The sequence below is a fragment of the Stegastes partitus genome, unplaced genomic scaffold (genome assembly GCF_000690725.1).
Source record: "Stegastes partitus isolate 25-593 unplaced genomic scaffold, Stegastes_partitus-1.0.2 Scaffold188, whole genome shotgun sequence".
Lineage (NCBI taxonomy): Eukaryota > Metazoa > Chordata > Actinopteri > Pomacentridae > Stegastes > Stegastes partitus.
This window is the reverse complement of record NW_007577919.1, coordinates 526,931-538,538: the sequence shown is the minus strand read 5'-3', so window position 1 is coordinate 538,538 and position 11,608 is coordinate 526,931. Positions and strand designations below refer to the sequence as shown.

The 11,608-nt window shown below is 41.5% G+C and overlaps 1 protein-coding gene and 4 non-coding genes across 5 annotated transcripts; 1 reads left to right on the top strand and 4 right to left on the bottom strand.

Annotated features, from left to right (window-relative positions):
- Positions 1 to 873: 873 nt before the first annotated feature.
- On the bottom strand, positions 874 to 944 carry trnag-gcc (transfer RNA glycine (anticodon GCC)). Its single transcript has one exon. It is a non-coding gene; the product is annotated as a tRNA-Gly (tRNA).
- Positions 945 to 1,874: 930 nt separating this feature from the next.
- trnag-gcc (transfer RNA glycine (anticodon GCC)) lies at positions 1,875 to 1,945 on the bottom strand. Its single transcript has one exon. It is a non-coding gene; the product is annotated as a tRNA-Gly (tRNA).
- Positions 1,946 to 2,209: 264 nt separating this feature from the next.
- trnag-gcc (transfer RNA glycine (anticodon GCC)) lies at positions 2,210 to 2,280 on the bottom strand. Its single transcript has one exon. It is a non-coding gene; the product is annotated as a tRNA-Gly (tRNA).
- A 398-nt stretch (positions 2,281 to 2,678) lies between these two features.
- trnag-gcc (transfer RNA glycine (anticodon GCC)) lies at positions 2,679 to 2,749 on the bottom strand. Its single transcript has one exon. It is a non-coding gene; the product is annotated as a tRNA-Gly (tRNA).
- A 3,758-nt stretch (positions 2,750 to 6,507) lies between these two features.
- On the top strand, positions 6,508 to 11,187 carry fam169b (family with sequence similarity 169 member B). Its single transcript, XM_008280246.1, has 6 exons — positions 6,508 to 6,548; positions 7,117 to 7,245; positions 8,466 to 8,568; positions 8,642 to 8,727; positions 10,457 to 10,619; positions 11,174 to 11,187. Exons 2-6 carry the CDS (start codon positions 7,120 to 7,122, stop codon positions 11,185 to 11,187), a joined length of 492 nt encoding a protein of 163 aa, XP_008278468.1. The 5' UTR covers positions 6,508 to 6,548; positions 7,117 to 7,119.
- Positions 11,188 to 11,608: the final 421 nt, after the last annotated feature.

The window sequence follows — 11,608 nt, the reverse complement described above, 5'->3', positions numbered from 1 at the left end:
CATGGAGACTCTACGCAGAAAGATCCCGGTGCCCCCACCGGGACGCGAACCGGCGACCTTCTAGCTACGAGGGTGCTAGACAGTGCTACCAACTGCACCACCCTGCAGCCCAAAAAAAAATGTGTCAACTGTAGACAATTAAAACTCTATTTTATCATTTGGCAATAATAGAAAATTATTCATTTAAAAGAAAAACCCTTTACAGCTCACCTGTCTAAACCGTATTAAGGCCTAAAGTTATACATAACAAGGCCCTATAACATTATATGACTGATTTTTTTTCTATAACCAACTGGTAGCATCAGTATTATGGGATGTATCGTAGTGTGAACAGTGCAACAGTTTAATGTCTACAACATACAGTCATAGAAACAATCATTGGTGCTCTTCTTCTACCTTCTACCTTCACAACATCCCCACACCATGATGCTGCCACCACCATGCTTCACCATGCACCATGTGGTTTCTGATCATTCACCAGAGAAAACTTTACAAAGTGCATTCTGGGTAAACTTTCCAGGCTCATACCAGCATGTGTGACGGTGGTTGGTCAGAACAAGTTCTACACAATGGAAGGACCATTTTTACTCCATTTGATATCAGGATCATGTCATTATTCCTTCAGAATAATTCTCTTTTCTGTGTCTCTGCTCAGACTAATTGCAGCTTCTCTGACATGAGGAATGTGTTTCTGTCGTTCTGGCTGAGTGTAAAAACTACACAACCACATAATTATGGGCTGTAGCTGCACAGATTCTGTGACTGAACCAACAAAACTTAGTTATTCCACTCTGAGCTGACAACAGATCCACGTTTCTGTTTACCACAAGATTAAAGAGCCTCCAGTTTTCAAGGAAACATCAAAACTGTGTGTGCATTGGCCAGGAATCGAACCCGGGCCTCCCGCGTGGCAGGCGAGAATTCTACCACTGAACCACCAATGCTGGACGAAGAAAACTGGAAAACCAGGAAATTCGAAGTGACAGCTGGGCATGCTCTGTGTGACCCTGAGGGTGAAGGGTGAATTCATTACCTGAAGACGTCCTCTCTCTCTGTGTGTGTGTGTGTGTGTGTGTGTGTGTGTGTGTGTGTGTGTGTGTGTGTGTGTGTGAAATCCATGCTGCTCCGTCTACTCAGTCCCACGATAAACTGTCAGCTAAACCTGCTGTTTCTATGGTTTCCGTATGCGTCTACATCTACAAAACAAATCCAGCTGCACATCGTGTGTTCCTGAATAAACCAAGCATCACCCAAACATAAGCAGACCATCGTTCTCTGCACCCCAGGGACAACTTAGCTGCAACTGAGCAGGATGAGCTGCAAAAAATACCACGTTTGGAAAAAAAAGTCAAGTCAGATCAACACTAAAGGAAGCGTGTGATAAAATACGTCCACAAAAAGAAGACAAAGTGACCACAAAGGACCCAAAATGTCGACTAATGGTTTCCAAATTAACTCAAAAACACACAAAATTACCACAAAATGTGTCGCAACAGTCTAAAAATGACCATGAAGAGACTTAAAACGACCAGAAAAAGAGAAAACCTCTGCTTGTGGTAATAAAATGACCACAAAAGACATAAAATAATCACATAAAGTGACCACAAAATAACAGCTAAGAGACACACAATGATCACAAAACAACCCCAGAAGCTCACAAAATGTCAACGACAAAAAGACAGAAATAACGACAAAAACACTCCCAGTGACTCGACAGATCGCGACCACATGATCATCATCACATCCACAATACTGGCTCCATACAGCACATACCAGGTCCAGTATAGCTTTAACTGCAGACAGGGGGTCTTTCTTCATATTATGCTCAGATTCTGCAACGTTGCTGCTGTTTGATAAAAAATCAAAAGGAGAGTTGCATTGGCCGGGAATCGAACCCGGGCCTCCCGCGTGGCAGGCGAGAATTCTACCACTGAACCACCAATGCCTGTTGAAGAACCACTGGGAGGTGCTGGTTGGAGTCCCGGCCATGACAGCAACACTTTTGACAGTTCTTGGGTTTTCTGAAGAGCCACAGTTACGTAGACACAGTGTTGTGCATGCATGTGTGCAGCCTCTTTCTCTTACTGCTGCTGTCTGATGCTGCAGGTGTTGAATAAACTCAGTGGGGGGAAAAAAAACAGCTGGAAGCAACAAACAACAACCGTGACTCTGACGGAAAGCTTAAAGAGTGAAACATGAAAAATACACGTGCATTGGCCGGGAATCGAACCCGGGCCTCCCGCGTGGCAGGCGAGAATTCTACCACTGAACCACCAATGCTTGACAAACAGCTGAAAATTACATATGTGGCCAAAATGTCAGGTTAGATCTACAGCGAAGGAGGTGAGTTACAGTTTAAAGCAACGAGACACAACGTGACCACAGAAAGACCAAAAAACAACTATTCAAGTACACAAAGTGAAATGTTCACGGTCCGACATGCTGAAACGTTTACCGACCAGCGAGCATTTAGACATGAAGCACGTCTGGTTGCCGTCAGATTAACGGACCAGAGCAGAGTTCTGAAAGCGACCAGTCGGAGAACTCAGTGGAACATTTAGCAGCACTTTGTTTACTTGCTGGAAATGGAAAAACTACATCTGTGCATTGAGTCCAGCAGACTGTCAAGTGTTCTGGAGGTATTTAGGTGTGCTTGGCTATAAATGTAAAAACGTGTGTGCATTGGCCGGGAATCGAACCCGGGCCTCCCGCGTGGCAGGCGAGAATTCTACCACTGAACCACCAATGCTGGATGTGAAAAAACTGGAAAACCAGGAAATTGGAAGTGACAGCTGCAGACACACTGAGCATGCTCCGTGTGACCCTGAGGGTTAATTCATTACCTAAATACATCCTGTGTGTGTGTGAGGTTTAAAATCCACGCTGCTCCGTCTACTCCATCCCATAATAAACAGTTTTTTCTTCAGGGAGGCGCTCGGCTAAACCTGCTGTTTCCATGGTTTCCACACGTACAAAACAAATCCAGCTGCACACAGCATGTTCTGAGATAAACCAAGCATCAGCCAAAGATAAGCAGATCATCGCTCTCTGCACATCCAGAACAACTTTACCGTCATTTACATATGTACACATATGAACTTTAAACATGTCTGAAGGGGAGATTTAACAGTGCAGAAGGAGGCAGTGACGAAAACTTTACTGTGGGCATGAAGTCAGTCTGACACATCCAACCTTTGACTTTGTGTAAGCAGCTCGACAAAACCCAAAGCCCCAGGCAGAGATAACACATATCAGACGGTGCTCATAGTCTACTTTGTTAAGTCAGACTTTCTGTGATAAACTCTGTGTCATGTGACTCTTCTTCTGCACAAAATGAAGCTCTGACGTGCAGCTGCTTCAGTCAACAGGTTGTTTTAATGGAGAATAATGAGGAATATAAACATTTATGACGTTACAAAGTTCTGCTGCTACAAATGACACAGGACAGGAATGCTGGTAGACATCTGTTACTGATATATTTCTTTTCCTGATCAATGCAGCTGCACATTAAAGCTGTTAAACTTTATATATTTAAACATGTTATTGTACTGAAGTGTATTTAGGTCTGACGCTGTCCCATAATGCAGGAAAACCCTTTATTTTTAACCGAATCAAAGTAACATATATTAGGTTAATTTATAACAATAAAATCAATATTTAGCTCTGAGACTAAATGTATGCTAACATATCAGCTAGCTGGCTATTACAGAATATAACTACAGCAGGCTAATGCTAACTTTATCCCCAAAACACACAAAACAATAATAAAGAGACACAAAACAAACCACAAAGAGACACAAAATAGCCATAAAACACACAAAATAACCACAGACACACAAAACCGGAGTAAAAAGACATTAAACTGTCACACAGAGACACAAAAACACAAAAATACCCAATATCTCTACAAGGTTTATGTTATTTATCACTCAGGTAACAGAATAGTTTATTGTCCAGGCAGTTTTTAAAGTATTTGGGAATTTTAGAGATACTTTAATAGCACAGTAACATGTTTAGATTTTAATTTACATTAACACAATTTTAGCTCTGAAACTGATTGTACGCTAGCACATCAGCTAGCTATAGCAGGCTAACCCTAACTTTACCCGAAAAAGACGCAAGTAGTCACAAAACCTCTACAGGGTTTGTGTTGTTTATAACTAAGGGAACACTATATTTTATTGTCCATGGGGTTTTAGGAGATTGGGTAATTTTAGAGATACTTTAACACCGTAGTGACATGTTTTAATATCAGTATGCAATTATGAATGTATGCTAACATAACAGCTAGCTAGCTACTACTGAATAAGAATACAGCAGGCTAAAGCTAACTTTATCCGAAAAAGACGCAAATACTTACATGACGTCGACATGGTTTATGCTGTTTATAACTAAGGGAACATCACTTTTTATTGTCCAGGTGGTTTCGAGGAATTTTGGGGAATTTTAGAGATACTTTAACACCGTAGACACATGTTTTAATATCAGTATTTAATTATTAATGTATGCTAACATATCGGCTAACTAGCTACTACTGAATATAAATACAGCCGGCTAATGCTAACTTTATCTGAAAAAGACAGACAAAATCTCTACAGGGTTTATGTTGTTTTTTTCACTCAGGAACGTGATATTTTATTGTTCGGGTGATTTTATAAGTTTTGAGGATTGTAAAGATACTTTAACAACGTAGTAATATGCTTTAATATTGATTTACTTTAATAAAATTAGTACTTAGCTCTGAATGTATGCTAACGTATCAGCTAGCTAGCTACTACGGAACATAAATACAGCCGATAAACTGGGAAGTGTTTCCGATAAATCCTCCTAAAGTGAATCTAAAACTTTAATAAATTATTATTTAACGTCAGTCAGGTGAATGAAGTTAATAATTATCTACAAACGCGATATTCAGTGTGTGTTTAAGAAAGCTAGCTGTGTTTTTGGTCTATTTGCTGCCTTTTGGACTGATAAACGGAACCGCAGCGAACCATGGACCTGCTCCGGTCGGAACTACGGAGCTGCTGAGAAGCAAACCAGAAACAACAGAACCGCGTTTACATCCGCTCACCCTGCCGGTGCTTCCCGAGGTCACGCTGCGGGACAGCAGGACGCAGCGGCGGGGGAGCAGCAGCCGGAGACCCGCCGCGCAGCCGGACAACATGACGGTTCACGTGCAGCCGAACCGAGCCGACACCGACACGGAGCTTCAGTCTGCTGTCAGCGACCCGACCGGGGAGAGGAAAGCCAGCAGCAATACGGACACACAAACACACACCAGCGCTGCACGGCTTCAAAATAAAATACAACCAAAGCACGGAGACATACAAAACAACTACAGAGACACAAAACAATCACAGAGAGACACAAAACCACCATGAAATGACACAAAACTAACATAGAGACACAAAAAACCACCACAAAAAATACAATTCAACCATAAAGAGACACAAAAATAACCTCAAAGAGACACAAATGGCACAAAATGGCCACAAAGACTAAAAACAATGACAAGACACAAGAAACCAAAAAGAGAGACAAAACCTCCAGAAACACAAACAAACTACAAAGAGACACAACATGAGGACAACAACAACAACAACAACACAAAATGACCACAACATTAGCAGAGGACAGTGACGTCACAGATGGTCTGAGAGGAGACTGAAGGAAAACAAACATTTCTTAAATGTTTCCTCTGTAACGTTCTGCTGCTGTAAAAATGCACATTTCTGCACTGTGTGATGAATAAACATGAACTTGTTGTTGATGATGATGATGATGATGGACCACGTGGTTTCACCCCCACACACACCTGCAGACAGGTGGGTTCTGCTCATTAACCATTAGTCATGATGTTTCTCCATCACTTAGATGATCGTCAAATATTTAAACATTTACAAAGATGTTATTATGACTATCATTAGAGGGAATCTGAATTGATTTTATGTGATTTTTTTTTTTTAAAGTAAGTTATATCAAGCTTTTAGAATGTTTTTATTAGTAGCAGTGTTACTAATTAATTATTCATTATTATTTGTTGTAATTATTAATTATTATTCTTGTCATTATTGTTGTTAATTATAATATTTACAACTTATTACAATAGTTATTGCTGTTATTCTTATTATATAATCCGAGTTGTACGGATCTCTTTATTTTTTAGTGTAAGTTTTTAAGTTCAGTTAAAATATTTATATGTATTTATAAGTTCATTACAGCAATAATAATAATAATAATAATGATGACAGGAATAATAACTATTTTTATAGAACTTAATTAAACTTTATTTACCTTTTTAAAAAATCTTAAATGAACACAAATACATCAGTTTAAAAGACAAACATTTAAATCTTTGTTGCGTGCCTTTACGTTGAAGTACGGCAGTGTTTTTGCGGCAGTGCTGCGTGCGGTCCGGGCGGTTTGCGGCAGTGTCCGTGTGCGAACGGACGGTGGCGCTGCAGGTCAAATTAAAAACAGGTTCAGGTGAAGTCAGTCACATTGAGGAAGTTACGGGCAGCGAGCAGAGCTTCAGCTGTCAGCATTCAGTAAGTTCACTCTGAGTCCGTTCACAACATGAAGCTAATGAAGCTAATGAGGCTAATGAGGCTAACAGTTGTTGTTGTTGTTGTTGTTAGCATCGTAAGCTAACTGTCCAAAGTCCAGCAGCTTTGAACAGCGTCTCTCATATCTGGTACGAAAACAGTCAAAGCTCATTAAAATATCCACACTAGCGTCACGTAGCGGCTTTAATTAACCTCTAAAGGTGTTGAGCTGTTTTATTTTAAAGCCTTTATTTTTCTTATCGCTATAAGTTATGTAACTTGAACTCATCGCAGTTAACGTTCAACTAACACCTGCGTTAATTCCCGAAACCTGATTATATCACAAGCAGCGATCAGCTGGCCAGAGATCACAAATTATCTCGTGATTCATTAGTCGTGTCGTCAGTGAGCACGTCAGCTCAGATTGAACGTGACCAGGTGCGTGGACGCCTGATGTGACCTGCAGCAGTTTTCATTTAGTGATGATCCACACGTCCACTAATCAAAGGCTCATGTTTGTGTTTCTAAGCCCTTTATAAACGTGTAACTACACCTGTTCTTCCTCTGACAGGTGATGTTTCCTGCAGATCTGCCAGATGTGGATGAAACTCACCTCACATCTGCATCTCAACGCTACCTGTCTGCTGTGGACTCAGAACCTGATACCAGCCACTGGATCCACTCATCACACACCTCAAAGGTACCAAAGGACTTCTTTTTGTGACACTTTCATCATTTGTCAATCATAAAAACAACACAAGTGACACAAAAAGACACAAACAGACGTATAATATTGTCACAAAGAGACACAAAACATGACAAAACGATACAGACTGGCAACACACAGACACAGGAAGTACAAAAAAGACGCACAACAACCACAAAGAAAGACTTTTATTAACAGTAGAAGAGAATGTCTCTGATGAACTGAAGTTATTTTGAAGGGCTTTGATGCATGATTGGGATGACGGACACACAATGAGCACACAACAGACACGAAAGAACCACAAAATCACCAACAAAATGAACAGAAGCACCACTCAGAAAGGCAAAAAGACTAGAAAGAGACACAAGGACTCCACAAAGAGACACGAAATGACCACTGAGCAACACAAAACCTGCAAAAACAGACATAAAACCACCAATAAAAAGGCACAAAATGACTATTAAACAACACAAAACCTTCAAAAACAGACATAAAACCACCGCAAAGAGACACAAAATGACCACTGAGCAACACAAAACCTGCAAACACACGCATAGATCCAGAACTCTCTTGTAAATTTCTCACTTTAAGACAAACCAAACAGAAGAAATTTGATTCAGAGCAATTCAAGAATCATTCATGGCTGTAGCGAATCCACTTCTTTTTATTAAAATCCTTGAAATGAGTCGAAATAAAACCGTTAATACTCACTATTCATACCAAAATTATACGATGTATGATTTTTCATTGTCGATTCGTCCGTTGATTATTTGCTCGGACAGATTGTTTCGTCTTAGCAGCACCAAATGCAGCCTGTGTACTGGTTTTTTCTGCCTAATCACCCAATAATCATAATGAATATGGACAAAAACTAGTTCCTCTTCAAATTTTTGTCATATAAAACACAAACAACAAGCAAATGGTCAAATTCAAGAATCTAAAATCTGTTAAATATTTCTCTTTTTTTAAATAATTAAATCTAAATAATTACTAAAACATCTGCTGATTTGTTTTCTCTCAGCTGATTAATCAATAATCGTTGCAGCTGTTTCTTAAAAATGATGCGTTTTTCCCGCCAATGTCTGTGATATTCAGAATTAGTTACAGTTACTGCGACTAGATAACCGAGGCAGCATTTATTCATTCTGCTCTTTGATTGAAATCTTTAAAAACGTGTCCAGTCTGAACTTGTTTTCGTCTTCGTCTCTGCTCAGGTGCCGATAAAAGCAGCAAACATCCGGCAGCTGCAGCTGTTTGAGGACGACCAGCCTCCCTGCGTGCTGCTGGGGCTTCATCCGCCCGATGATCCAACACGAGGTTCTGACCCGAAACTCTCTGTTCTGTTCAGACGCCGCCTGTCAAACGCCTAAAGCTTTGCGTTTCCTTCCAGTGGTGGCTGTTTACCTGCACGACAGGTGGTGGAGTTTGGACGACGTCTTGCGAACGTCCAGCAGATCCAGGAGCAGCCTGCTGCCGGTGAGTCGGCCTCACTGCCTCTGTTTGGACGTCAGCGTCACTGTCATGCTGCGTAGGTCTGAACATCCATCCATCATCTATACCAGTGGTTCTCAACTGGTGGGTTGCGACCCAAAAGTGGGTCGCGGACCTGTTTTGGGTGGGTCGTGGACAGCTGGGCAAAAATCAATAATAGATAATGTGTGTCTCAGGTTGGACTTGTTTTTGTATTTTGAAAAAACTTTTATTTTGACAGGCATGGTAACCATAGTTTGTTTGAAGTTCATTTTAAGTTTGTGTTGATGTTGGTACGCAAGATGGCAAATATGACCCGGAGTATTTAAAGTGTGGGTTTTCATACTAGGACTGGACCCAAATAGCCACCTATTCGTTCGCTGTGCTGGAATCGGGAAATCAATTTTGATCTCCGAATAGTCCCGTCGTCTCATATCATGTTTAAGCCCTAAAAGTTTCATAAGTCGGGCTGGAAGGTGACTCGGTGATTAGGACCGTTGCCTCGCAGCAAGAAGGTCGCTGGTGCTGTCCCGGTGAGGGATCTTTCTGCGTGGAGTCTCCGTGTTCTCCGGCTTCCTCCCACAGTCCAGAAACATGTTGAGGTTAATTGGTGATTGTAAATTGTCCGTAGGTGTGAATGTGAGTGTGCTTGGTTGTCTGTCTCTAAGTGTAGCCCTGTGATAGACTGGTTACCTGTCCAGGTGAACCTGCCTTCACCCTGAGTCAGCTGGGATAGACTCCACCCTCCATGACCCTGGTGAGGATTAAGGTGTAGAGATGATGGATGGAAGTTTCATCAGTCGATCTGCTGTTGTTGTGCAGTCATGAGGTCATGATTATCAACACTTCAATAATTTATCCATACATTTAGGGAACTATTTAAACAGTTTGTAGAGTAGTAATTAGATATCACTGAAGACCATCGAAGACTTCTTTCCACCTTTAAGCATCAACATCGGCCCCAAAAAAACTATCACAGAGAGCAAAAAACACGCCTTGAAAACAAACTAAAGTTCCAGCAATAGCTAGAAAATTTTGAGCGTCAATGCAGCGCTAACATGTGCTGCTATAATTATACAGGAGGTATAATTTATGTCAGCACATTTTATTCTCAAGAGTCTGTTTATTTCAAAATGCCTGGTGGTAAACCTCCTTTTGTTGATTTGTCCCGCTGATCGAGTCACTATAACGTTACACGCTGCTCCTGGAGGCAGCCATGTTTGTAGTCCTTCTTTCTCAGTCCAGCAACAATCATGGCTGTTCCTGCCTTTTCAGGGGCGGAGGGGAGAAAAGACACAAGAGTTTAGGTGCAGAGAGAGACGTCAGCAGGAGCTGGAGTTGTTGCTTCCAGCTGTTTGTAAGAATCTTTCTTCTGAGTTCATAAATAGACACTCATGATGAACAATTACAGGCAGCTATTAAAGAAATAGGGTGTTGCCTCCAGCTGTTTGTAGGAGTTTCTCGGTATCGGACAGCAGCTGGAAACGTCTACCTAGTCTGAGAAGAACTACGTCGCTCAACGGAACCGTTTCAGGATGTGGAGGTGAAATATTTGGTTGATTTTATGGAGAACGACTCAGTTCGACAGCAGAAGCAGGCATGAAAGAAAAGGGTGAACATCAAAAAAGTCTAAAGTTAGGAAATTAATGTAAAACTTTACTGGTCTCGTGTCACTAAGCTCATTAAATGAAGCCACTTTTTAAAACTTCAGCTCTGAAGCTAATCTGTGTTGCAGGTGGAGTCGCTGACGGAGAGGGTGATGGTGTTCCTGCTCAGTCGGCTGGTGGACAATCCTTCACCGGGGGAGGACTTGTTCTCTCTCCACCCTCGAACCGAGAGCTGCAAGCTGCTGTGGAGGGACGGCCGGGCGCTCGGCTTCTACACCGTCAAGCACAAAGGTGGGCGAGGAAGCTCCATAAACACGTCTTACCGCCGTAGACGTGCAGCAGGAGAATTCCCTCACATGTGGAAGGAGGGGAAAGTTGTGTAATGCAAGATGAAAACCAGAGTTTCTTGTTTGCTTGGAGACAAACCTGCACTTCAAGCTTCGACAGCAGTGAAATCCACGTGTTTGCTTGAATTTATCACCCAGACCTGCAGCTCTGTGCAGCTTCAAACTGTTCTAGCGCGTCAGCTGTCTGGTTTCGCTCTCACAGCTTTCGTCAAACTCATTTTTAGCATCATGAAGTTGTAGCTGAAGTGCATTTAGGGGAGCGTTCAGCAGCTACGGAGCTAAATATCGTCCTAACAGTGAGTGAACGCTGCTGAACGTGTGAAGCTGTGCCGGCGGTGCACGGATCAGTTTACGGAGTTTGATTCAAAACAGCTGTTTGCTGTTGCTGGAAGGGAGTTGATCTGACAAGTTAAACTGAATTTTGGCTCCAGAGACTAAAGTCAGAGAACTAAAAGATTCTTTTAGCACTTTTTAAAACAATCTGTGTTTCCACTTCAGGAACCAGAGTCTGAGTTTTAAACTTCACTTTAGGAAGTTTTTTGACCTGCAGGCTCCACGTGTGAAACCATCTGTCAGGTTGTCGAGGCGATGCGACCGTTTAAATCAGCAGCACAAAGCTCAGTACGACACACATGTGAAGGTAAAACCTGGAGACCTGGAACCTTAAAAGACTCTGAAAGGTTCCTTCACATTTATTATTTTTAATTTAATTTCTATCGTTTCATTTGCTTTTAGAAGTTTTCCAGATACAACTTATTTTACGTTCTTTCCACTCATTATATGTCCTTCACGTGTTAACATCCATCAGCTTTCCTCTGTTCAAACATCGAGTTACAGTCTGAAGAGACTGTGGTCATTTTATATAGTTTGTTTTGTCATTTTATATAGTTTTTAGAGTGTCTTTCTGTCCTTTTGTGACCGTTAGTCAACAAT

Coding starts and splice junctions, on each gene's coding strand:
- fam169b (XM_008280246.1), top strand. CDS start 7,120: ATGTTTCCTGCAGATCTGCCAGATGTGGATGAAACTCACCTCACATCT. Junction 7,246..8,465: donor ACTCATCACACACCTCAAAG/GTACCAAAGGAC, acceptor GTCTCTGCTCAG/GTGCCGATAAAAGCAGCAAA. Junction 8,728..10,456: donor CCAGGAGCAGCCTGCTGCCG/GTGAGTCGGCCT, acceptor TCTGTGTTGCAG/GTGGAGTCGCTGACGGAGAG.